This window comes from Lacerta agilis, chromosome 4 (genome assembly GCF_009819535.1).
Source record: "Lacerta agilis isolate rLacAgi1 chromosome 4, rLacAgi1.pri, whole genome shotgun sequence".
Taxonomy (NCBI): Eukaryota; Metazoa; Chordata; class Lepidosauria; order Squamata; family Lacertidae; genus Lacerta; species Lacerta agilis.
This window is the reverse complement of record NC_046315.1, coordinates 46,890,665-46,918,599: the sequence shown is the minus strand read 5'-3', so window position 1 is coordinate 46,918,599 and position 27,935 is coordinate 46,890,665. Positions and strand designations below refer to the sequence as shown.

General features: G+C 37.9%; 1 protein-coding gene across 4 annotated transcripts in view; it reads right to left on the bottom strand.

The window, feature by feature from the left end:
• Positions 1-27,935, bottom strand: part of NCAM2 (neural cell adhesion molecule 2) — a 197,496-nt gene that overhangs the window by 55,505 nt on the left and 114,056 nt on the right. For all 4 annotated transcript variants that reach the window (XM_033146864.1, XM_033146865.1, XM_033146863.1 and 1 more), the window contains 3 exons: positions 26,644-26,804; positions 24,136-24,281; positions 10,861-11,011 (listed from right to left, as the gene is read on the bottom strand). In XM_033146864.1, the coding sequence (XP_033002755.1) occupies positions 10,861-11,011; positions 24,136-24,281; positions 26,644-26,804 (458 nt within the window). The remainder of the gene's footprint in view (positions 1-10,860; positions 11,012-24,135; positions 24,282-26,643; positions 26,805-27,935) is intronic.

The window sequence follows — 27,935 nt, the reverse complement described above, 5'->3', positions numbered from 1 at the left end:
TGAAACATCTCACCGTGTCATATCAAGCCTTCACTTCATCTTCCCTTGACTGCAGGGAAATGATCAGATTTCTATGTGGCTGCTGCATGATATGTCAAATGGATTCAGCTAGAGTGACCATACGTGGCATTCATAAGCAGAGGCTACAGAATATGCATTGAAGAAGCTACAGAAGAAGGCCAATGCCAGGGGACAACATAATTAGGCACTCACTGACCCAGCTCATTGTCTTTGCTGCTGCAGGCTGTTCACCCTTCTGATCATGCAAGAATCAATGAGAGTAAGGAGGGAAACTGTGAGAATTGGGCCCAGAGGGAAGGAGCACACTACTGGACCATAGTGTGGAGCTGGGCCAAATCAAGGAAGGGGGCTCTATGAGAATGCTCACGGCTCCCCATCTTCATCTGGATGGCCACCACAAATTGAAAGTTGAAAATACGCCTTTAAAATAGTGACTTTAAAGCTGAAGATGAATGGGTTTGCAAACCATGTTACATGAGATAAGGTCCATCCAAACCAGGTAGATTCATTTAAAAAGGATTAAAACAAAAAATGATGCCCAAGAAATCATTGAATCAACAGCTTATATGACAGAACACAGTTTACTGGAAGCACCAAGCTTGGCAGCAAATTGAATTACTTTGACTTTGACACATGAAGTACTATTATGACAGTTAAATTGCAGTGCTGTCAATGGTATCTGATACGACCCGCAATTCAAAATGAAGCCAATATGCTCAACTGAGAGAAAGTGTGTGCTATGCTACTGGTAAATTAGGTCCATATCAAGAACATATATAGTATTTGATAGAATCATAATAAATTATAACTTGAGTTATAATTTTCAAGGCACAGAACCATTAAATACCTTTCATTTCTAAGAGTTTAGCATCTTCAGAGTATCAGGAATAAATCTATCTGAAAGTCTATAAGGATTTTCTGCCTATTTGTTTAATAATTTTGGCACTTGGGTGGAATCAGGCAGAGATACTGAGCTAAGAAGTAAAAGGTGCAATGGGGAACAGCAAAACACAGCCACTTAATTTTTGGAAATGCAAAACAGAACTGTGTTAGCACAGTGTTTGTGCTATCTAGAGGGGGCAGTTGAGGAAGTAAAACTGCAGTGGAAACTTTTCCACTGTAAACCAGATCATGGCTTTCTGGCTAACTGGTAATCAAATATTGGAGCATTTCATCATTCAATTGGGATAGCATGCGTACATAAAGTGTGTAGTTTCTGCAATAACAGTTCCTTATATTTAGCAAACCTATGCAGCTCTCAGCAATCCCAGCCTGCAAAGTGGATCAGGATATTTTTTTTACAGTATGTATTTTTCGACAAATTTTCTGCCCATGTGTTTTGCTTTGCTGGTGTTAAGCTGAAATAATGGCATAGACTGTTCAAACAATATGTGATACCTTTGTGAATTCTCAGAAATTTTGCATGCATACTTGATGAAGGCCATATTGCAACACGAAACTTAGTGTGTTTTAATATATATTAAAGAAAGCACCAATTCTCTATTTAATAAATGTATACCACTGGGTGGCTTATACAAGTCATATAGAATACAATATGAAAGCACATATATGCTGCTGTTTTTAAAAAAAATACAAGAAGAAACAAAATGCAGGATAAAAGCAGCAATTAAAACATTTCTGGAGAGAGAGAGAGAATGAAACATAGGAAAAATAGATAGGTCTTTGTTTCAGAAAGGCAACATAGTTCCTTGCAGAACAGCATCACATAAACAAGGCTCAGCAACTGACAAGACCCTATTCCCATTGCCACCTGCTTTACCTGAGACAGCAGAAACTCTTGACCTCAGGCTGTGTGAGAAGCATCTCTTCAGATACCCAGGTCAGAAACCATTTAGGACTTTAAAATAAACAACAGCATTTTGTGATCAAAAATGAACCCGGAGCCAGTGTAACAGCACCAGTAAGATATGACCCCACCATTCAGGTCTAGTTAGCAGTTGAGTAGCTAACTAGCTAACAGTTTCCTGACAAAGGTATCTCCACATGCAACACATTGCAATAGTCTAATTCGGGGGTTACCACCACATGGATGAATGAGGCTTGCTATTACTAGCCAAGTAGAGTCACAGCCAATGTGCCATCAAAAGATGTTCTGAGCTATGGAAGCATGGTTCCAGTGAAGAACCTGGATCAAGAAACACCCCCCAAATTGTGATCCCCTTGAGGGGAACGGCAACATCATGCAGAACAGGTTAAACACTCATTGGACAACAAACTGCTCACCAACTGGAGCTTCGCCATCTCCATTACAGACTTAATATGTTCAAGTCCACACGTGACTCAGGTGTAAAGCATACCGATGAAACCAAACATTAAACCTGTGGGTGATGTCACTCAGTGGCCTCAGGTAGATGTTGAGATGCATACGGAAATAGATGGAACACTGTGGGGCTACACAGCATACTGGGCTGAACAGTAGTCCCATAGCACCACCTTCTGGAAACAGTCTTCTAGATAGAAATGGAATGAAAATAGAATTGCAATCCACCTGTGGGCCCTGTTCATTCCAGAATTTACACAGAACTAGACCTACAGCAGTCCTCCTAATTTATTACTCTAAACCATGTCCCCAAATTCAGGCACATTTGATCCCAGTGCTGGAATGGTCCAGTCAGGTTTTCTAATGAAGGGGGGTTAAAGAAGCTACAAGGATTTGAGGAAAGTGTTCAATACTGCTGAATATAAAATAAGTCATTCTCCCCATTCCTTTCAGAGGAGGGAAAAACCCTCTTAGGCCATTATTACAATGATGAGAAGTGGCTTTGCATAAAATCAATACAGAAATTATGCAGAGCAGCAAACCCTTGGCTGGAAACTGTCTCCATACGTTTGAATATTTCCATTATGTTTAATGCCTCAGAAACTGTTAGGAGAATACTGGATAATATATCACTTGTCACATCCAGCAGGTAATTCAATTAATGATTTCTTAGATCCAACCCTAGTGTATGTTCAGAGTTGTATTCAAAATTAGCTATGGAAATTTACCTGATTCAGCATATGTGCCTAGGGAGCTATGATGGCCAGGCATAAACTTGCTTGTTAAACAGATGGCCAAAGGTTTTCAAAATTTAGTGTATTTCCTTTTGCCAACGGGGTGGGGCAGGGGTGGGAGTAGTAGACCGTGTGGCTTATTTATGCAACGTTCACCTTTTACTCCCAAGCAGTTAGCTTTTTGGCTCAATGTATAAGAACTTTTTTTTTGGGGGGGGAACCTTTCACCTCCGACCTTATAATTTGTTAATCCCTTTGAATAACTGGCTTTATTGGTTTGTTTTACTTTGCAACTATTTTGCATATGTGTATCCGCTGCTGATGGTTGTGTTTAGCATTTCAAACATTTTAAGGCAGACATTTTATCTGGTTTTCATATCTGGTTTTCTAGCTATGCGTTTGTATCTTATCACTGAACTGTCAGGAAAGATGAGATATAAATCTGGTAAATCAATAAATAAATATAATTTAGGTGGTTCACAGCATAAAAACACAAGATAAACCACAAATGCATAACCAATACAAGAACAAGAACAAAACAAGCCAATAACCCCGTTTCCCTTTTTGATCCAAGAGATGCCCATGCTAATGCAAGAAGAGGGGAAGTGATTTTTATTTTTATTTACCATTCCTCCCCTCTCCCCAGTTTCCAGTGCTCCCTTGAAAACTGGTTACAGAGTTGCGACCTCCCCCCCCACACACACACTTTCAGAACAATGTCATGGGGAGATGCAGGGAAGATAGGTAAATAGGCAAAAATGTCCCTCTTCCTTTTCCTTTAGCAGACACATCCACTGAATCAAAAGTGCTTTCTTTAGCACAAAATAATCGGTTTCTACGCTAAATAGTAGAACCCTACTATTCATGTTTCGATGCCTTTTGCATTCTCTAACCTATGAATGCTGGTCCTGCTCATGATCCCTATTCATATGCGTAGCTCTCTCACGGAAGAATTATTATTTATTATTTATTTAAGTATTAATATCGTACCCTAGAACCAAGTTTTCCAGGCAGCTTACTACAATAATAAAAGGAAACTAAAAATAAAACAAGCTGTCCATAGAAGAGATCCATTCATGGTACAGCTGCATGCACCTAACAGCACTCAGGAACGTGCATGCTGAGTGAGGCTCCACAAGGAGCAAGCTCTGTTTTCTCATGACTTCTTATTAATTTAGAAACATAGGAAGCTGTCTTAAAACAAGTACAACCTTTGATACATCTAACTCAGTATATCTACAGTGATTGGCAGAGATTCTTCAGAATTGCAACCTCTATACCAGGCATAGGCAAACTCGGCCCTCCAGATGTTTTGGGACTACAACTCCCATCATCCCCAAAACATCTGGAGGGCCAAGTTTGACTATGCCTGCTCTATATGCCTGCAGCAGTCTTGCTTGGAGATGTTAGGGATCAAACCTGAGACCTTCTGCATGCAAAGCAGGTGTTCTGTTTCTGAGCTACAGCCATTCCCCTATGAAACCCTTGAAAGCAACTCTTTGAAAAAACTCTTAAGGATACTGACAAGCTGGAACATGTCCAGAGGAGGGAAACCAAAATGATCAAAGGCCTGGAAACTATGCCTTATGAGGAATGGCTTAGGGAGCTGGGTATGTTTAGCCTGGAGAAGAGAAGGTTAAGGGGTGATATGATAGCCATGTTCAAATATATAAGAGGATGTCATATAGAGGATGTTATATAGAGGAGGGCGAAAGGTTGTTTTCTGCTCCGGAGAAGTGGACACGGAGCAATGGATTCAAACTACAAGAAAGAAGATTTCACCTAAACATTATGAAGAACTTCCTGACAGTAAGAGCTGTTCGACAGTGGAATTTGCTGCCAAGGAGTGTGGTGGAGTGTCCTTCTTTGGAGGTCTTTAAGCGGAGGCTTGACAGCCATCTGTCAGGAATGCTTTGATGATGTTTCCTGCTTGGCAGGGGGTTGGACTGGATGGCCCTTGTGGTCTCTTCCAACTCTATGATTCTATGATTCTATGATTCTAGTACTTTGCTCTGCAAACAGTGAGTTTAAGCCTTTTTGCATACTGTTAAACTTTTATGCAGTGGAAGGTCTTCCAAGAATTTGAATACATTTTAAGATTACAGTGTGTATTCAATAAACATTGTGCATTTTAGACCAGTTTCTTAAGATTTTTTTAATGTACGTATGTATGTATGTAAACATTTTCACAATTGCATTGGGCAGAATCTATGCAATAATTAACTTCGGCAGACAAATTATAATGGGGCAAATGTATTAGTTTGTTGTAGTAAAAACAACAGTCCTGTGGCACCTTAAAGACTAACAGATTTAGTGAAGCATAAGCATATGTCATAACAAATCTGCTTGTTTTTAAGGTGCCACAAGACTTTTCCATTTATACAGATGGTGAGATTTCTTAGAAAGTAAACACACCTCAGCAGATCCTAACTCTCTAAATTGATGAAGAAGAATTTCCTGTAGCTTCAGTGCTAATACATGTAGCAAATACATGTTGGCCATCTTCATTATAATATTGAAATTGATGCTGCCTTGTTTCCTAAACATATTATGTGTTGGATCCAAGCTTTACCTTCTGTAAGTCTCCTTCCATCCATTGAATATATTTTTATGGGTTCCTATGATCTTCAGAGACCTAAGTAGCCTTTTCACTTCAGAGAGATCTTTATTCTCTGTGGGATCTCTCATGGCAGTCTTTGAAGACAGCAACTGCCCAGTGCTGGAAAATACTGGTTTATTCTACTGTGTCTGTAACTGTTCATTCTGCTGAGACAGCAGCAGGTGTCATGTGGGTTACTCTGTTCTCTGTGTGTTCTCTGTGACGGCCACACTGAGCCAAAAAGATATATCTGAGCTCAGTGAACTACCTGCTCATTCTTACTTTCACTTGTCTTCTCTTCACATCCTCTGAGTTTCTGTATATTTATTCTTGAAGTTGGTTTTTGTTTTGTTTTTGCAACTAAGCAAAAATCATTAGTTTTGAGCTCTGACTGTTTGTGATTTTTTGGAACCAAATGCTTCCAACAGGCTTCTGCAACTCTGCTATCCAACAAGACAATGAGCACCTTGGGATTTAATGCCAAATCTTCTCAGGATCCTTATTCTGGGGCCTTGAATGTTATCATTAGATCTTCTCAATAAAGGTGTATATTTTACACCATCACTCTCCCTCAACTTCTTCTCCCCACTCCCTTTTTGGCTTAACCAAAGGGATTAACAGCCCGTTGCCTTCTGATTCTTAGCTTTTCTTCCAGTGTTGCTCCCATCTCCATGCAGCTCTGTGTGCCATCTTCCATACTGTTCTGGAGGGTTTCTAACCCTCTGGGAGAATGTGGGAAGTGGCAATTGGGTCTGCAGGAAGATGTGGAATCAGCAAACATCAACTTCCCTATCCACCATTAGGAGGAGAGTCTGAATCCAACCCAATGTTTTTACAATGGAATATTCTGTGAAAATTGTAAAGTTGCCCACAAGTAAATTTAAATAACTAATTTTGTAGCAGCTTCCCTGAATATTCAACAAGGTTTCTCTAAATCTACTCTAGAATGTTATTTCTCTGTTTGGGGAATCTTACTGAGCATATGAGGTAGCATAACAACTGCAGTCATTCCTAATCTAACCAATGTTTCTCAAGTTTTTTTCAATATGGACTCCAAACTGAATATCAGGCTGCATTCAGACATCATACAAACCATAATTTATTGTGACATTAGTGCATCACCACGAGCCTTGGGTATGCATGCTCCTCATGACATCTCCTCTTACAGCATGATTACAAGCTGGAATTAATAAACTTTCACTTCCATTTTTGCTTAACCACCTCTTTTGCTATATGAACAGGGAAACTGATCAAGGTGGGTTGTTTCAAACATTAATCACTGTTTGTCACAGCAAGTTGTAATTGGGGGGGGGGACAGAAGCAAAAGCTTTCAAACTCCTCTTCACAGCTGCACAAGGACAAGCAAGTGGGGAGCATGTAAGTACAAAGCGAACAAACACAGCAAGGATCACAGTTTAAACCAACCATTGAGAAACTGTATTAAGGTGGTGGAGGAGAAAAACACAAAACAAAAGTTAGACAAAACAGAATGTTGTTAGCAAAGAATTCAGACACTGAGGGGGAAATGACTTATCCTGGCTCTTTCTTGCCCTGTCATATCAGGTGCACAAGAAGGGTGGGAATGCTCATTGACTTGACATTGCTACTGGAAAAAGAAAAACCTGAAAACCTGCCCACAGCCAGGTGGGCCTTTTATCAACTATGTATTATAGGCTCCTTCTTCTTTGATATGGATTTGACTTTATCATGCAATTTTTTTTATAGCTTCAGTAGTCAAATATATGAGAAATAAGCTAGGAAATAAGCTGGATGTCAATTGAGAAGCTTCACAACTACACCTTCCAAAGATTGTAGCAGCTGCTGGCTATTTTCCAGGCCCACTTTTAAAGGCTTCACAATCTTTGGATAACATAGCCCAGACAGCATTCCTACATATATGAGCAGGGATATCAAATCAGAGGAGAGGGTCCTACTTTTAGTTATATCAGCTTAAAAGATCAGGACAGCAAAGCAAGATCTTCTCAACAGAAGATCAGAATCTAGAATAAGCTCCCGGGTGACAATGTTTTTTGCTAATGTTAAGAAAACATTGGAAAGCACACACCTTCAGGCTAAAGTTTTGGAATCTAGATATATTAATAATACAAGGCATTGCCTGTGCCACCACAACTACAACACATTAATAGTTTAAAGTTGCAAGGATTTCCCTCTTCAATTGCCCATGTCTTCAAGCATTTTTATTTTTCACTATGTTCATTGCTTTTCCATACAAGTTTATCTTCAATTTAGTTCACTGGATATTAAAAAACAAAACAAAAAAATCCCACAAGGTTTTATATAAGGCTCTTCATTTCCTTTCTTCAGATGCTTCATTGCCACAATTTTATATAATTGTTCCTTCCCTTGATTAGTTTCAATAATGCATTCTGTTTAAGAACTGATGGTTTTTGCCTTGCATGTATTTTCCCATTACAAAGTTTTTGCAACAACCAGATGACTGTCTCATTTTCCTGCTATACTTGTGAACACTTAATGTAAATCGCATGGTATGTGAAATAAATCATATGAATATTAATGCATTTGATTTCACTTGCCTCGGGTTTTTGTTTTTTCTACCCAGGAGTTATATTACTCACCATAGTCATATTCACTTGCAGTTTTCTGAAATTTCTCCTTTTTTCTGAATTAACTTGACAAAGCAGTTACCCTTTTTTTCATTAAATCATTGTATTTCAGAACCTTCATTTCTGCCTCAAAGGTCAATGTATGTCATAACTGCTTTTATATGCTTTTTGGTGACTCCTACTTAAGTAGTTTATTTGCTCACTGACATCATTAAGATATATCATTGCAATAAAGTTCACATGCTGACAGAAAAATCAGTTCCAAATGAGTAAATGCCAAATCCATTTTTCAGTTTAAACCCCAGCATGCCATCTTTAAATAGTACTATTTTGAAGTTGTTTATAAGTAATGTCAAACCAGTTTCAAGACAATCTAAAAAGTAGGTTTTAAAAATGAGTTAAAAGTTATAAAATAAGTTTAAATGAGTGGAGTTAAAGATGCTTACTATGAGATAAAGATAAAGAAAAGTAAGAAAAATTGCTGACAAACAGATCAGCTCATAAATGGGTTGCTTTTGTTTTTCTTTTGAAAAAGAAATTTTCTACAAAGAAAATTGCTGCATACACAACCATTCAATACTTCTGTGAAGTTAAAGAAAGCAGTGTTCTGAACTCTCTAAGCACAATCAAGATAATTTACAGCACTTTTTGGTACCACTGAAATCTAGAGGACTCCGAAGTACTTAATCTTTGGCTGTATCATGACAGATTTTGTACTATGTGGATTTGTCATAGTTAATGTGGGTGCCATTAAAATAAGTTTGCGTTATACTAAATTGCACAGAGATGAGTTCAGATACAGAGGTGATTCCCTGAGTTCACTAAATAAAAAAGCCAAAAGTCAAGAACTAAAACAAGTTATTTCATGCTTCAGGCCACGAATATTGCAGGAAAATTATTACTGATAATAAGTCCAAACAACTTGATCCTGGAATCCTCATGCACACAAAGTTGCACTTGTATTTAGCTTTCCAATATGCAGACTCTGTTCTATACTAACACCTAGAATTAAACATTAGTATGACTGTTGTCTAACCCGATATGTCACACACATACTGGTTAACCTCTGTCACACACATAATGGTTAACATATATCACCCCAGTTATCAGAACAGATGATACAGCAATTTGTATTAAAGACAAGCAGCTACTTAGTAAGACTCAGAAAGCTGAAGTATGTGGGAACTCAAATATCATAGTACAGGAAACAATTGTGGGTGGATGGGAAAGAACCAAATTATGAACATTTCAAAGGAAAGGAAAGACCTGAAATTATCGGGTGGTAGTGGGGAGATTTGTGGGGATAGAATTACTTTTCAAGCCCAATATTGTCACATACAGATTTTGAGCAATCCAAACCCAGTGAATCCATTCCATCAACATGGAGCTTGTGAAATGATGAACTGATCCTGGGAATCAATGCCATGCCAACCCTTGTGCTGCCTGCTGCTGCAAATAAAGATTTGGCCTGATTTTATCCTATCACCACTGTACAGTCTGGTTATTTTGCTGCTCTCATGGGTCACATAGTGTGCCTGCCTGGGCAATTCCAAATTCAAAACCACAGCCCTTAGGAATCCTAAGAAAACTAAGTACAGTGCTGCTAACCTAGGTGTTTAAATTGCAAACAGTAATCCAAGTCTCTTACAACACAATTCTACTCAGAAGTAAGGACCACAGAATTTAATGGAACTTAATTCTAGTTTCAGTGTCTCCACCCCCATTGTTCTCCCCAGACACTCAGATCCAGCGCCGAGGGCCTTCTGGCAGTTCCCTCACTGCGAGAAGTGAAGTTAGAGGGAACCAGGCAGAGAGCCTTCTTGGTAGTGGCACCCACCCTGTGGAACGCCCTCCCATCAGATGTCAAATAAATAAACAACTAAACAACTATCGGGCTTTTAGAAGACATCTGAAGACAGCCCTGTTTTGGGAAGCTTTTTACACTGGATAAATGATTCTTTTTTAATATTCTTCTGGAAGCCACCCAGAGTGGCTGGTATAAATATAAATAAATAAATTGTTGTTGTTGTTGTTGTTGTTGTTAGACTACAGTCTAAGCAATCCAAAGGAAAATAATCACTTCACTGCTTGGGGGTAGGGGCATACACCAGTACTTGAAATGATAAAACAGCTACCCTCCAACATTTCTTAGATGAAAATAAGGACATTCTATTCTACTTCAATATCTCCCCATGTGCCTTAAAGGAGCTGCAAGCTAGTAGCAATTTTGCCCACAGCTATTTTAAAATTGGGACAGCCTGTGGCACAGGAACAAATCATGATTGCTTATTGGTTTTCATGGCAGTCCTGGCATAGTCGTGACATTTGGAGACTATGGCTAATTGCCGCTCTCTTTCCTTAAGTACAAGTGGAACTCTGATAAGCTTGATTTTGGATCCAATATATTTGTCCAATTATCTATTGGACAACTTCATTTCACAAGAGAAAAACATTATACTGAATACAGTGATGCACTACACTGGAGTCTTATGAAAACTTTACTATGTCACAATGAAAACTTCTGTTTTTTTAACTCAAAAAATAAAAGTAAAATTAGAATTTTCAATCAGAATTACTTTAAAGAATGCATTCCCATTTTCCTTTCACAATACAATTTAGGAAAGAGAAAGTAGAACTTACATTCAATATCAAGATACATGCTCTTTTGGTGCCCTCCAATTCTACTTGCAGCTTCACAGTCGTACCTTCCCGAATCTGATAACTTCACATCTTTAATATGCAGTGAAGATCTTCCATGTTGCCCTTTGACTTCTATCCGGCCATCTGGGCTCTGTAGACATTCAGGAAAGAAGTTTCCGTGTAACTTATTTTGTCTTCAATTTATTTTGTACTAAATGCTACTAACAATTGCATCTGAATGCATACCTCTTTTGAAAACAGAGCAATTTTAATAAAGCTTATATGACATATTCTGGATGTTTTAAAATAGCGTTTTAACCATAATATATGCATCAGTGTTTATTGTGTACTTTGCATAGTGTTTATTCTGTACTTTGCCTTAAATAAATAGCTCCATGCTGTTAAAGGACTAAAGTTTCCCAGAGTCCTTGTGATAATGATTTATGTCAGGTGAGGCTGATATTTGTGGATTTCTCAAGGAATGGTGGCAACCAAATGATAGAGCAGAGGCTTTATTGCAAAAGTTCCAGGTATAATTCCTGGAATCTCCACATATAGTTGGCATAGGGCCTTGTCTGAAACCTTGAAAAACTGTTCCCCATCAGCATAGACAATGCTAGGTGAACCAACGATCTAGGCTCAGTATAAGGCACATTCATGTGTTCCTATTCCTAATATGTGAAACTTGCATGTCTCTGAACGCTGAAGTGCTATTCTTGGCAGTTTAAACATTATCAAAATACACATTTAAATAGCCTTTGGATAAATATTTTTAAAATACACATTTAAATATGTATTTTGAGAGGATGTTTACATTTGCGACTAATGCAGCTATGGAACAAAACAGAAAGTGGCACAAACAGGAAGCAAACAGATTTCGGCATTTCTTGGCCAGTAAACCAATCTGTCTTGCACTCACTTCTCCTCAGTGTAGTGTATCATGCATGGTGCTGATACACACATCTGTACCAATATAGGCTCATCTTGATTATCCCCTTATATTTTTGGTGGGTATAGATTGGGCGGGTCAGGCCTACATATGTAAAGGCATGTAGACTGCATGCTTGACATCATAAATGCATGCACAATATACTTTATGCTCTATATATGGTGCTAGGGGACAGTGGAGAGGCTGAGGCTTGCTCCTGCACTTCAATACACATGGGACACTGATACTGGGACCGTGAATAAAATGACACACACACTCACTCAACCTTCTTAATCAAAGCACAGTGTGTATGTTACTTGATGAATATGATGGCTTGAAAATTTATAGAATAAAGCAGTCCTCATTTGAAGTGTTCTGGTTTTATACAATACTTAGAATACTTAGAATCAGAATAAATTGGTTCCCCGCTTTTTCATAACATAAAGTAACATATCACAAACAGATTTGAAAATAATGGTTATTTGCATTCTAATCAGATTGACATATTATATTGAAGATATCCATGAATAATGCAGATGTAATACACTTAAAAGAGTAATGCTGACCTACATGTACCTAAAGGCTGTGCAAACCACAAAATGCAAGTAAACCGTCTAGCATGGTGCAAAGAAACAGAAGGCCTAAATGTTTCTTCTTATAATGAAACAATTGTAAAAGACAGTCAATGTTTTATTTTTTTAAAAACAAAACTTGTGAGGCATTTGCTGTGAAACTGCATGTAGCCTTTAGATTTTGTAGTTTTATTGAACTTGTTTCAAAAACTGCAATAAAAAATAATAAAGGGCATACAGTGTTGTAAAGAAAAATATAATTAATTCATCAGTAGCAAATAAAGTCTAGAGAAAGGCACACCAAAGTACTCCTGAAATGAATGGTACAATTAAGCACTTAAATCCTGCTGATTTCAGCTGTATTCAAACATGCCTAAGGTTTTGTGATTTGTAACCAGTGGCAATTTTATGTATGCAGAAAAATGTGATACTGACACAAAGTTTGGATATAGAGCTCCTTCTTCACAGTGTCATTCTATACATCTGCTCAGATATAAGTCCCTCAGACTTCAATGGGGCTGGCTGTCATCTAAGTGGGCGCAGAACTGCAACCTCACAGTAATGACAAAAGGTAAAAAACTGAATTCATATATCATCCAGTGCTTGGACACCTGTGGCCCTTCTGAAGGATTCAAGATCCCATCAGCCTCACTATAATGACCAATATACTGTAGAATACAGATCAAGAGGTCTGGCACCCAGAAACCAGCAATATAGGGGTGAAGGCTGCTGCACCAGAGAAATAAAGGAAGTGATAAGGAGTGTACAAAATATCTATGTAATATGCAGATCCCAGTGTGCCTATGCAGAGCCAGCTGTAAAGGGATGGATTATCTATGGAATACAGCTAGGGCTTGTCCTGTAAACAAGCAAGACCACCCACACATATCACAATACATCAGCTTTCACCTATGGCACAAGTAAAAAACATGAACTAAATGTGCAGACAGAACCATTTGCTGAACGATGAGCCAAACTACAGACTACACTCTAAAAAGGGACCCCTGACCATTAGGTCCAGTCGTGTCCGACTCTGGGGTTGCAGGGCTCATCTCACGTTACTGGCTGAGGGAGCCGGTGTACAGCTTCCGGGTCATGTGGTCAGGATGACAAAGCCGCTTCTGGCAAACCAGAGCAGTTCACGGAAACACTGTTTACCTCCCCACCGGAGCGGTACCTATTTATCTACTTGCACTTTGATGTGCTTTCAAACTGCTAGGTGGGCAGGAGCTGGGACCGAGCAACGGGAGCTCACCCCGTGGCAGGGATTCGAACCGCCGACCTTCTCGATCAGCAAGCCCTAAGTTCTGTGGTTTAACCCACAGTGCCACCCAGTGTCATATATATATTCAGGAGAAATTAAATATTTAAAATAATCCTAGCAAGCATTTGCACTTTTTGTCAGATGGGCAGTCTGAGATTAACAGTGTGTAGCTCAAACGATGAATCAGTGAATCAATGGCAGAGATGCCAAAACTAACACAGAACAAATCCCTCAAGAACATGAGTGAAAATACTAAAAAAAAAAAAAAAATGCCAGTTGCATTCAAGTAACCATACCCACAAAACAAACACCTCCTCCATCACACACCACTGGCTCTAAACAAGCTAGCATTCCTTCCCTCTTTGTATTGTGTGCAGGCCATATACCCTTCTGACACTTCTCATCCTAGTTGTTCCTCTTCTATTTCAACCTGAAGCACCCACCACTTTCTTAATTCTGTAGTGCCAACCCACTACTTGCCTGCCAGTTATATTGCCTATGTACCACTGTAGTGCTGCCATTACAGTCTGTTTTTGCCATTAGAATGCCAGCTCACACATTATGGGAAGGTTCTGTATCACACAATAAGCCAAAGAGTATAGTGCAGGCTCCCTTGTTCAGACCTTTGCTGAATGTATGACTAGCAGGGTGCGCAGAATGAAAGAATACAGGATCACCCTGCTCCATGCAATGTTAATCATACGAAGGCAAATGTCTGACCAACAAACTGAAACTAGCATGGGGGGGGGGAATAAAAGAGGATGGCTTTACCTCAGTGTGGCTCTCCTTTATTACACATAGCCCAACAAGACAACAAGAACCCGCCGACAGCATACAAATAAATATGGCGATCTTGACCCAGCAATCCCTCCCCCTCACACACACAAACAAACTCACTGCAGACAACCAACAATGCTCTGGACCCTCCTATCTCTCTCACCGCCAACGAAAACTAATAAATGAATAGAAAGAGAACTTACCCACATGACACTGACACAAAAACCTTGCACATACACTATGTAACAGAACAGAAGTTTACTGCCCCCCTCCCTCCCCCCTCCTCCCTCCCCACCTCTCTTCTCCCCTAGCCTTATACTGACATAAATGTATCATATCAAATATAACTGATATGTAGAAAGGGCTTTATGATCTGAAAACACAGACAATGTACTTTTGTAACCCAATATTTTTTTTAAAATAAAAACCATTAAAAATAAGACTAGAAAGTGACTATAAATGAAAAACAGGTTAATATAATTAAAATATCTGATATCTGAGGATGATTATGTTAAACTCCTGATAGTAATTTAACCTTGAAGCAAGGAGGAGAAGAAAAAGTTTGACAGCAATTAGCATTATCACTAGCATCTATGGAAGGAACTATGTTTCTATAGCCCTGAAAATGTTGCTTCACTGAGAGCCAGTGTGGTGTAGTGGTTAAGAGCGGTAGACTCGTTATCTGGGGAACCGGGTTCGTGTCTCCACTCCTCCACATGCAGCTGCTGGGTGACCTTGGGCTAGTCACACTTCTCTGAAGTCTCTCAGCCCCACTCACCCCACAGAGTGTTTGTTGTGGGGGAGGAAGGGAAAGGAGAATGTTAGCCGCTTTGAGACTCCTTCGGGTAGTGAAAAGCGGGATATCAAATCCAAACTCTTCTTCTTCTTCTTCTGGGGAGATTTTAAAAGTTAGGCTTGCAGTTTGAGAGTAATTTTGGATTCTTGCTGGAGCTTGCTTCCTGCAGAAGGAAGAGCTGGCTACAGCTATTTGTAGTCTAGTTAATATCCAGGCTACTCTACTGCATTTAGGGCTGCCCCTGAAAACTGCCATGGAATTTTAGCTGGTTCAGGCATGTTAAGCCACGACATGTTAGAAGATTACCACTGATTTTGAGTCATTTCCAACAAGACCAGTTCAAATTGCCTATTTTTACCTTGAATAGTGGAGAGGCAGTGATGAGTTCAGGGTTGTGTGGATACACTGGCGCTCCACTGGACATAAAACCCCAAAAGCTTCTCAGTAAGGTGAGGTCTCCTGAGCAGTGTGTAGGGTATTGTACAGGGAGGGATACTGGTAAGTATACAGAAATCTTGTGGCCAAACTTTGCACAGTGGAGCTCCACTTGCACAAACTTCCTCTGACCACTTTCATTGTCTCCGGAGACTTTTTAGGGCACCAAAGGGCTACAGAAGGCAAAGAGGAAGAAATAAAGTTTGGATGTGTGATCTGCCTTGCGCTTCTCCATCCACTGAACACAACACACTGGTTTTAGCTGCTATTTTTATCTTGCATCCCATTTGCCGTTTTATCTTATTACTTTTTATTTGATGCATTAGCATATATAAATACATTATTTATGTGCTACATATGGATTTCAGGGCCCTTACTGATCATATAAATAAATAGAATGAATTGTCCCTGAACCAGAGTCCATGGGTACTTTGATATACATGTGGAGTATGTGATTCCTGTTTACATTAACTGGTGAGGACAACTACATGCTCAAGGGGAATCTAACAATGAATGGTAACCACCATTCAAGTTAAAAGGAAAGCTCTTACACAAAAAGCCCTGTGACTAGAACAAAAGCCATAAAATGTTGAGAGAGTGGTGGTGATTACACAGAAGGAAATTTAAGAAATTTCATTTCAACTTTTACCCCTATAATATGGATATCCACAGGCTACCTAGGACTTCTTTTGCTTAACATTCATTGAGACTGGACACGGTTTTTAAAAAGACTTTCATTCGTTTTAATAATAAAAGCTAAAAGTATATATAGACCTATCATTTCAGTTATGTTGTTAAATAAACTAATATTTGACTATAAAGCTGCAATACTTTTTGACACATTGTCACGACTTCCAATGCGAAAAGAAATATATTTCATGAATACGTTGCATAAAATCTAATATAAAATAACACAACAAATGTAGTTTTCTTACCAGTAGGAAAAAAATTCTCCATCCACAATATTGAATTTAACTATACATATTGTATTTGTATATTGTGCATATATATATATATTTCTTTAAAAATAAAAAACCTCAAGGCAGTTTACAAAATGAAAACATAGGAGGAAAACATTGTTAAAATACAGTTACACAATACTATGCATATTCACCCTTAAGTAAGTCTAGGACTTACTTCTGAGCAGGCATGCATAGGATTATACTGTAAGCAAAACAGTAGCATCAAAATAAGGCTAAGAATATAGATATAAATATGATAAACAGACATAGAAGAACACTTTTATTTTAAGAATAAGGATCAGACTCAATATAATAGGGTCAGATTAAAATATTGGTGAAAGCTGTCCAATTTACTTTCAAAGGGTTGTATCCAGCAGTGGACTTGCTATAGCCTAAGCAATCCTTTCTACCAATTGAAACCCTGTATATATTCCATACTGTTCAGAGGGTCTTCCAACTCTCAGGAGAAGCTCTTGGTGGGTATGAAGGGCTTCTCTGGATAAGGTGGATTTGACACTACACAGGGAAAAGGAAAATAAGAGCACACACGACAGGGGTGTAGGCTACTGGGCAAAGGTAACAGTCCCATCTGTTAGTCTGTCTCTGCCCCTAACCACCACTGGCATGTGAGCTCTGGGAGACTGTCTATGAAAGACTGTAGCCCTTCGACAGAATTTCAATCCACTTCCAGAAATCATACTCAGAATTGTATTCAAAATATATTCAATAAATATATTCAGGATTTTTGGATGGAAATCAGTCTAGAAATGATTTTAATAAATAAATAAATAACTCATTTAAATAAGTCAAAGAAAAGTAACCCAGGTGATTTGTATAACCAGCAATATATGCGTTGTTGCATTAAAACAGGCTTCCTCAAATTCGGTCCTCCAGATGTTTTGAGACTACAATTCCCATCACCCCTGACCACTGGTCCTTCTAGCTAGGGATCATGGGAGTTGTAGTCCCAAAACATCTGGAGGGCTGAGTTTGAGGAAGCCTGCATTAAAATCTATGGTAGCAATGCAAAGCTTTGCAGAGTTCACTGACACTGATGAGAGAAGGGGTCTTGTTCCAATACAGAAGAATGGCTTCTAATTTTAGTTTTTGCTGGCTGCCTGTAATGATGTCCTACATGGGAATTATTTGTTGATCCCCAGTTACAAAACTATGCAAATTGCAGTGAACAATAACTCAGTTTAATTGATCAGTGTCTGGTGGATTTTTTTTTCTTTTTTTGCAGTAAAAGGGATAACATCATAAAGTTCTCATATTGTCCATTTTTAATTAGATGGAGGATAAAATGCAATGTGAAAAGAGCTGTAAGCAGTAATGACTACTTGGATTACAATATCTTTAATAAGCTTGTCTTCTTTTGTAGAGATCTCAGTGTCCATACGTAAATTTCCACAGACAAGTATATGACAGAGTTGAAGGACTAGAACAAAATTATTTACAAATAAATAAAATTCAGAAAAGACCGTGGTGCTTTTATTTGTTCCTGAGTAAATGTTTCAATTACTGTTATTTTTAGGATTCTGTATAACAACTACATAACTATAGGTTGATTTTACTTGACACTGTTCGTAGCCATAATGCATTTTCAAATGCATTTCTGTTATCAACATGTTCACTTGGTTTAGATCTAAAGAATGCCATGTGTCACCAACTATAATGACAGGAAATAGAGCCCCAGTATGTATAATACTGCCATTTCTCAAATGTATGATGTATATGACAATATTGGTTTCTTGATTGTACTACAATCTGTCCCCCTCAAAAAGGCAATATTTATTATTAGCAGTCATCAGGAATTGAGTACCTATAATTGCCACAAGTATAGATGGTAGGAGAGCCAAAGCAAGATGATGCCTCAATTGTATACTTAGTTCTTCACTGCTACTATTTAATTTAGCTGCTGTTTAGTTCAGCAGGTAAAAGGTAGCTGGCTGAGAAAGTCAAATATATGGTTTACTCATGTTTTCAGGACCAGATTTTACTGATTCTCAAAAGGATCCAGAATCCTGATTAAACAGCATTGTATTTGAAGTCCATGAAATATATCTGTTTGCCAAGAAATATATTGCATGTTGTATGGTTGATGAACTAGCATCCACAGGAGAGATAAATAAAACAGTACAGACACTTGCAAGTCAGGCTTCACTGTCAGACACAAGGTAGATCAACTCTAGCAGTAAGCTTGTTCCTCAAGTAGAAGAAAAGCAATGGAGACAAAAAGTGCTATCTGAATTGAAGGTGTTATGAAAATTCCAGAAGTTGAAACAGATGGCCAAGACTTCCTAGGCTGAAAGCTACCTTTGATGAGCAAGGGCTGTTATTCAGAACAGCCACCAATGTGGAGAAGCTGATGGAAGCTCCCTTCTGGCTTATGGATGCAACATTCACAACATCCCCCACATTCTTCTGGTAAATGTATTCTATCCATGCACCTGTTGGAAACAGCAGAAAATTCCAGAGTATTGCCATGTGTATATTCCTTATTGCGCACTGATTCAGTCATGTTACACCTGAGTCTTGCATTTGATTGTGATTTTTCCCCTAAATGAAAGACCTTGAATGGAGTCTATAAGTGCAGTTTATTTCTCAGTTTCACGCAGGTACTAATCATTGCAACATGCTACAATTTCCTTAATGGGTTTATATGCTTTCCCCCTTCAAGGGAAGAAATAATTTGTAGTCACCCATTTAAGAGTTGATCAGTATTTAGGTCATTATATGAAATCTAATCCTGAAGGAAAGCTGTTTTGTTGCTTTGGCTTTCTGTCCATCTGTAGACATAGCAGCTAATTTTAAAGATTTCAAAGTAGAAATATCACTTGGTATGTACTGAAAATTGCCTGATAATTATCATTACATACAGGTACAATAAGTAAATTCTAAAGGACATGAGACATAATTTAAGAAATGGTAGCAATATGAGACATGATTAATCACTGCTTTATGCTGGTGTTTTCATGCAACATTTTGGTTGGTTATAGAAAGAGGTGACACAGGGCATTGTACATACCAAACCCAATACTACTTCTTCTGTTCTTGAAAGAGCCGGCATTGGTGCGCCTGTAATTGTAGGAAGGTAAAAAAAGGAAAATAATGAAGAAAAATGATTCTTGAAATGTGTTTTTATTGCTTAAAAAAGTAAAGAAGCATCAGTAATCATACAAAACAGAAAAAAATAAAGGGAACTATATTGATATAAGGATACTAAAAACTTCACTGAAGTAGGATATCAGATACTGTCCAAAACTGCTCTGAAAATTCCAACCGTACGGAACAGATAGGGGTGTAGGAAGCTGCAGGGAGGCAAAATAGGAAATGCCTCCTTCCCTGTTCCATTGACAAGGCCTCCATTAGTGGAGCAACATCAGCTGGATTCTACCATTTATGTTTATTATTATTTATTTATTAGATTTATATACCACCTTTCATCAAAAGATCTCAGGGCGGTTCACAAGATAAAAATGCATGATATTTCCACTGGTGTTTCCAAAGCAGCTCAGTATAATCTAATGCTCCAGTTTTCATTAATCTGTGCAATTAGACTATTTTGAACAAGCTGCAAGTGTTTAAAATATACAGGTTTGAGATTGGGAGGAAATTATAGGAAACTAAATTTCTGCAACAAAAGGGTGTGGAAATAAAGACGACAAAGCAGAATTCTGTAAGAATTACTATAAGAGTTCTACAAACCAATTAAAAGTGCAAACACAACATTTATCGTATTCTTTATGGAGCTAGAAAAAAGAAAATGCATCTACAGGTTTCTGTAAGACGATCAGAAGACACATTTGTGATAAAACTAGAACCACGAACGTTCTGTATATTAGGCTCCTTTGGGAGGAAGTGCAAGATAAAATGTAATTAATTAATTAATAATAGGATGATACCCTTCATTTTTCATACTCAGAGTCAAATAACTTAATTTTAAATGCTCTGGATATGACTTAGTTGGATATATCAGTCATAATAACCAACAATGTCTTTAAAAAGTCAGTTTCACTGATCATGTTATTACACATGCAAGAATCATAAGCACACATGGCCTTATTAAACATCACCTTTAACAAGCTATCAAGACGTAAAATAAGTATATTTTTCATATTTATTTTATTTTATGTATTATCAGTGTGTTTGTACTGCCAACCATCCAACTATATTTACAAATGCACAATTATTATTATTATTATTATTATTATTATTATTATTAGGAGTATGCAAAAAAGGATTCTTGACAAATTACTGATATCACAATATCATTTAGTCACTGATTAGTAAGTTCATGCTGTGGTAGCACTTGCAGACACGAATAAAAATTGCCATTTTAAATAATCTAAAGCAGTATTTGCCATCACAATACAGTCCAAAAATCACTTAAGATGATGTACTAAGACTGATGCTGAGTTTAAGGGAAAACCACCTGCAGTTAAAAACGTATACCACCCCACTTCTTTTCAGTTATCCAGTGGATCACATTTCATATTCAAACTTTCAGCGTGTATGTCTATATGCTTTTTACCAGAATAACATGCATTATTGATTATGCCATCATTGTGTTTAAGGACTTGACTGGTAGCCATATGTGATAAAGAATCCCATGCAGTCGAATGTGTGGAATTGCATGACAGTGAGCATGTGGCTTGGCTGAGTGGATAAACAAATTTCTCCACCAGTCTGATTGATATAAACCAATTTTCTTTTACTAGTCTGTTAAGAGAGTATTCTCTGCTGTTTCCATGTTTGTTGTGGAAGAAATGACTTCACGGGACTATTAGCAGGCTAGTAATTTTCAGGGGCTTCTTTATAAAGTGAAATTATGCCCCCCACTTAGTTCTCATTCTCCCCTGTTTAATTCTATCCCTTCTACTGATGTTCCTATATACTGTAGTAATTACAATAGTTTCACCAGCAGAAATAAACAGAACCTATAAAAACTGCAACAAACAGAAACACACTTCACATTAAATTCCAAGAAAATAAAAGGATAGGACTCGCACCATAGTAATAGGTTAGCACATTACAGAATGACCAGATATTTTACAGCCTATCCTCTGTGAGGTTCAATGGGGCGGAGGGAAAGGAATATAGATTGCCTGTATAATACAATGTGGTACATTAGAGTCAAGTCATATAAATTAAGGTCTACTGTACACTGTTAATTTCCCCATATTTGACATGTTAGTCATAACCTTACAATTATTTACACAGTGCACAGAACTGGAAACCTATTGAAACTGGCAATGAAAAACCTTGCCAGGTCATTTAATTGTGTACCCTGATAATATATTAAAGTACTTGTTGGTCCTCTTGCAATAAAAATGCCCTAGCTCCTTTCCTCTCAACTGTAAAAAACCAACAAAGAAACAAAACAAAAAAAAACTTAATTGGACATGGGTGGATTTTTTAAAAGGAAAAAGGAAAAAAGAATGAGAGTTCTCCCCACCCTGTAGGCTGACCTGATCAGCCCCTGCTACTCTGATATCTTTTCAAAATAAGTTGAAAACAACTGCTTTGCAAATATTTTTCTAGATCAAGAGTAGTCATTTCCTTCAGGATTTCTTTATATGATTCTATTTTGGATCATAATCTTTGCATCACCATCGGGTGGTCTACAAGAAACAGGATGAGAACATGTATTGAAAAACTTATTACAGTAAAGTTCAAGGACAGAATCAACAAAAGGCAGAAAGGCAGAAGCAAAGAAAGCCCAATTCCAAATAACACCATTTTATACCCAGTAAAATACTAGTGAGAGTAGGTTTAATAGGCATAACCAACTCAGCTGAGATTAATCAGCTCCAAACAGGAAAAAAAAGTCTTCAAAATAAGCATCATCCTTGGAAGTGCATAGCTTCAACCATCTTCTCAAAGTATACTAGCACATACAAGATAAACTTTGCCAGTTGCTATGAAGAACAGCAATTTATGAGAGGAAACATATCCACAGTGGTGTATGGGACATTCGACTTCGCAGATAATAGCAGTGAAATCTGACACCATGTTGCATTACTGTATTGTGTACCACAAGTCTTAAATGTTGCCAGTAAATGTCATGTATGGAGACTGCCTTGCAGCCAGAAGCAACATTGTGTGTGAAGTGTTAATATTTCTAGTCTTTTGCTATGGAGAAGTTTCATCATTAAGGGTATGGCCATCCTCCTTACACAGCTTGACGCCTCGTGTTTCTAGTTCTGGGATATAAGCCAAATCAGGAGTATACATAAATTCCCCAAAGGACATCTATCTTATTTGTGGAACATATTTATCTGCACACAAGGCATGGGTGTCATACGAAATTTGCTATAATTCAAAGAGGTCACTATTAGAAGAATTCTAGTGGAAGATTCAAGACATTAAGAGAACTAAAAAAAAAAGTATACTAGTACACACATATAATCCTTTTATTTAGTATTTACCTCTTGCTTTATTATCTTAATGCTCTCAAAGAGTGTTATGGTATAAAACAAGCAATGTTCAATAAGCTCATAAAACTACATTAAAAACACCAACAAACAGGTCCAACAAAATAATTAACAATAATTAAAGCAGTGGGGGGAAAGAATTCAGAGCTGCAAGGAGTTGGTTGGTAGCAAGTAAGGGAATATGTGCTGGGACTAGGGTTAATGGAGAATTGTACAGAAATATGAAGACTGGAACTTGCCATGAGAAGTCATTCTCAGGACCACCTCTTACTCATTTCCAGCAGTTATATAATTCCATATTTCCAATATAATCTGAATAGATATATCTTTATAATTAGGTATGTTATGACCCTTTCTTTCCATATTCTCTTGCATTCCCAACAAGATGCACCAAAACAATAGCATACAGTATTACAAATAGCCCCAAATCTGAAGACAATGGGGATTCTGTATAGTCACATAACAAGATAGTTCTTTCTCATAATAATATGTTCAAATTATTCACAAAATACTCAATGTGCACAAGTCCTACAGATTTTGAAGAGAGCACTTCACCCTGTAGCTTGTCTTCAGGATTATACCTAGATAAAGCAAATTAAGGGAGCATTTTTAAAGGGGAAATACTGACATTCTAAATTACAGGGGAAATGTAGAGAAATGTCCTATCTAATTTCAGCAGGGAATTTTTATGAGATTAACAAAGTATTCTTACCCATGCTTATTCAGAAGCAAATCTTACTGAATTCAATGACACTTACTCCCTGTAAGTGGATATAGGACTGCATTCTCCAAAAATGTTCCCTTATTTTGGATTGTCTGATCTCTGTCTAGAAAACAAGCTTCAATGAGCACCATTTCCATTGAAGTCTGTGGAATTGCTGTGGATAAGCATTTTCTCTTTATTTTTCTCTCCGCTGGAAAATTGCAATTCCCACACTATCGTATAAACATATTGGAAACAAAAAGTGCCAGACTCAAAGTGATATTGGTATTTACACCTTTCCTCCATCACCACTTTTTCCAGTAATAAAGAGATATATTTAGGCTTTATTCAACATAATCCTGATTCTTAAAAATAATAATAATCAAGGGAGACTGTTTTACCTTGTCACCTTCAGAGAATGTGATTCCATCGATTGCTCTTTTCCAAGTAATTTCAGGGACAGGTTCTCCTTCTGCCTCACATATGAGGGTAGCTTGACCATTTTCAAAGGTAGTTTCATTTTTAAGTTGTATTATTTGAGGCTGTACTGTTAGAAATATAATTTATATTATTCATTCTTGATTTGAATAAATATGAGCAATGCTATTTGTTTAGCTAGAAGATTTATAAGCTATCCTTCATTGGTACCATTACCAATGAAGATACAACATAATATATATATATTAAAAGACAATAATAAAAGAAAGCATCAGGGAACAAAACAGCAACTCAACAACTAAGCAGAGGAAAGGCAAAAACACTAACTAAAAAGGATGAGTGGGTATGCCTTCACTTAGCACTATGTTAAGAGACACGGGTGGCGCTGTGGGTTAAACCACAGAGCTTAGGGTTTGCTGATCAGAAGGTCGGTGGTTTGAATTCTCGCGATGGGGTGAGCTCCAGTTGCTCGGTCCTAGCTCCTGCCCACCTAGCAGTTCGAAAGCACGTCAAAAGTGCAAGTAGATAAATAGGTACTGCTCCGGCGGAAAGGTAAATGCCGTTTCCGTGTGCTGCTCTGGTTTGCCAGAAGCAGCTTTGTCATGCTGGCCACATGACCCGGAAGCTGTACACCGGCTCCCTCGGTCAGTAACATGAAATGAGCGCCGCAACCCCAGTCAGACACAACTGGACCTAATGCTCAGGGGTCCTTTTACATCTACGTAGCACTATGTTAGTGTTGGGTGGGTGACATTCCACAAGAAGGTTGCAGCCATGGAGAAGGCTCTATCGTGCATAACTTCAAGTCTCCGCTAGCAGTGGAATGCAAGGAAGAGTACTTGGCAATTAGAAAACTTTTTTTGGTTCTGAACACACATAAATATTTAGCAGGACACACAGAGAGAAAGGGCATTATTGGAAATGCATCAGTGCCCCAGGGAATGGGAGCATGGCGTTCCTCTTATAAATTGTGCTGAAATTTGCTATTAACTGGTTTATGTAGATAACTACGCCAAACTTGTTATACTCAAATGTATTGCCAATTGAGTGTCACTTCCCCTGGAACTTTGGTAACCTATGATAAATGAAATTCTGCACATGTGTGGTCAAACTTTCATCACAGCAGGCATCGAAAGCAAGCAGATTTTAGGTGCACATGCAGACATTGTTTAGTGTTAAACCCATACAGGTCATGAAAATTATGAAACCAAGTGAATTTCTGAAATAGGCTTGTAACTTACAAAAGAAAAGAATTTAACATAGTCGACTAAACTAATCAGATTTCTTCATTTGGCAACCATTACAAATTTGAAAATACAAGGAATATATGTCGTTGAGAACAAAGAATCTTGTAGAATAGTAATACATTAAATCATAGGTGGGAAAGCCTGGATGTTCTATTCTTTCAAAATCTAAAATTTAGCAAAAATTCGAGTCCCCTTGTAGCACTAATCAGAACATACTTTTTGTAAGACTGTGAGTAAATGTAAAAAATAAAACAAAAAATAGGAGCCATTGAATAAATGAAACTGGAAATTGTGTGTTTTGGTGTCTGTATTTTACCAAAATAATGAAAGTTGTATTTCAAAGTTAGAAAAAAGTTGCAGCGAAGCCATATCATTTTTTAAAAGTGGTCTTCTTCAATGCTTCAGTTAGATGCCAAAGGATTCTCATAGTGCTGTTTGTGCTTACTAAGGAAACGGGGGGGGGGGGGTTCAAGATAAAGATGGGGGCAGAAATTTCCTACTCCTTTGAAACATTTCACCGTGTTAAATAATGCTAAAGGCATTTTGAGCTATCTTCTAGTTTTAAATCAGAGTGCTTGGCTACAATAAAGCAGGAAAAGGGGTAAGGTCTGTGGGTGTTCCTTGATTTTTGCCAACCTGACAGGAACTAGGCTACTCAAATTCAGCATTAGAAATAATGGTAGGTTATAGCATCACTGTCCCTCCCCTAGGTTATCCTAATGAATGCTTGGGGGTTAGCATCTGGGCTGGGGGGAGAATCACAATATGCAAGATATTATAATCCCTATTCCCTGAGATATGTTGCCTTATAAAAAAAAATCTCCTTTTTTTAAAAAAAAGTTTCCTTTAAAACTCCTTAGAGTTTAAAAGTTTGCTTTTTCTTTTTTCTTTTTTTACCTTAGGTGAAATTTCTGGAAGCTTGGACATATGCCATACACCAGGCATAGGCAAACTCGGCCCTCCAGATGTTTTGGGACTACAACTCCCATCATCCTTAGCTAACAGGACCAGTGGTCAGGGATGATGGAAGTTGTAGTCCCAAAACATCTGGAGGGCCGAGTTTGCCTATGCTTGTCATACACCCTTTCACAGGACCTCCAAATTTATCTGTAATCTTTATATGAAGTTCAGTGGCAACTTTAACAATACAACAAGAATCAGAATAGTGGTATGTACTCACATTTTGAACAGAGTTCAAAGCTGGATATAGAAAGCAATGCTTACCAAAAACTTGAAGAAATGTCTGATTTGTCATCTTCCCTGCTTTATTTCTTGCTTCACAGATGTAAGGTCCAGCATCAATATTTTTGATATCTCTAATGGTCAGTTCTGTATTGCTTCCCCTTAGTACGTATTTTTCATTTTCCTCAATGCGTTTTCCTTTCCTGAGAGACAAAAATGATTAATAAACACAAAGCACACTTTATCATCTGATCTCAAACAGGCAAGCATTTCAAAACAATATTACTGTTGTTATTTGGGTTGTCTTGGGCAAGATAAAGTGACTAACAGATTTAATAAATAAATAATGATAAATAAGTATAAGAATATTTTCACGGTCATTTCTAGTACATAGCATACTAGTGTCAATAGCAGCACACAGTTTCTTGGTTCACTGGCAAATGTACAGTGCTATTTTTTTGCAAGGCAATTCATTTTAATAGGGTTCACTGAATAATTGAGGACTACCGGGTATGCAAATTAATTACCTATCTCCTGAGGTCAAATTATTTATTAGTTTCAGGTAAATTCAACAGTGTTACACCATGGCCACTGGTGCCAATGAAATATGAATGCATTTTGAAAGCTTGGGTTAGCTGTTTTAGCTGTTTCTCTCCTACTGGACTCAATAAAGTGGTACCTCGGGTTACAGAAGCTTCAGGTTACAGACTCCGCTAACCCAGAAATAGTACCTCAGGTTAAGAACTTTGCTTCAGGATGAGAACAGAAATCACGCGTTGGCGGCGGTGGCGCAGCAGCAGGAGGTCCCATTAGCTAAAGTGGTACCTCAGGTTAAGAACAATTTCAGGTTAAGAACAGACCTCCGGAACGAATTAAGTCCTTAACCCACGGTACCACTGTATACCAAATACCCAAGGGATTACAATTTAAGCAAAAGGGACATTATGCTGCTGTAGTGTAGGAAGAAGAGAAAACCTGTAATATTAGCAACAATCCTGCTTCATTGTTGCAAATTATAGCATGCTCACACCATGCAGAATATGTCTTTTCTTCAAGGATATGGGAAGAAAAAAGAAAATTTAAAAACCAAACCAATACTGGTTAATTTCATCTTTAAAAGAAAGCTTTATATCCCAAAACATGCCTTCCTCAAACAGGCAGAGAGGGGTGGGGAATTTCCCTGAGGCAATAGGAAGTTCTGCTTATGTCAGGAAACATAGGCTCTGAATACCAACAGTTAAGGTTGCAAATAATTCTTCAAGAGATTAATAATTTAAAAAAATGAACAATACTAAAATTAGGCATCCATTTACATTTTTGAAAGATAAGCCTCA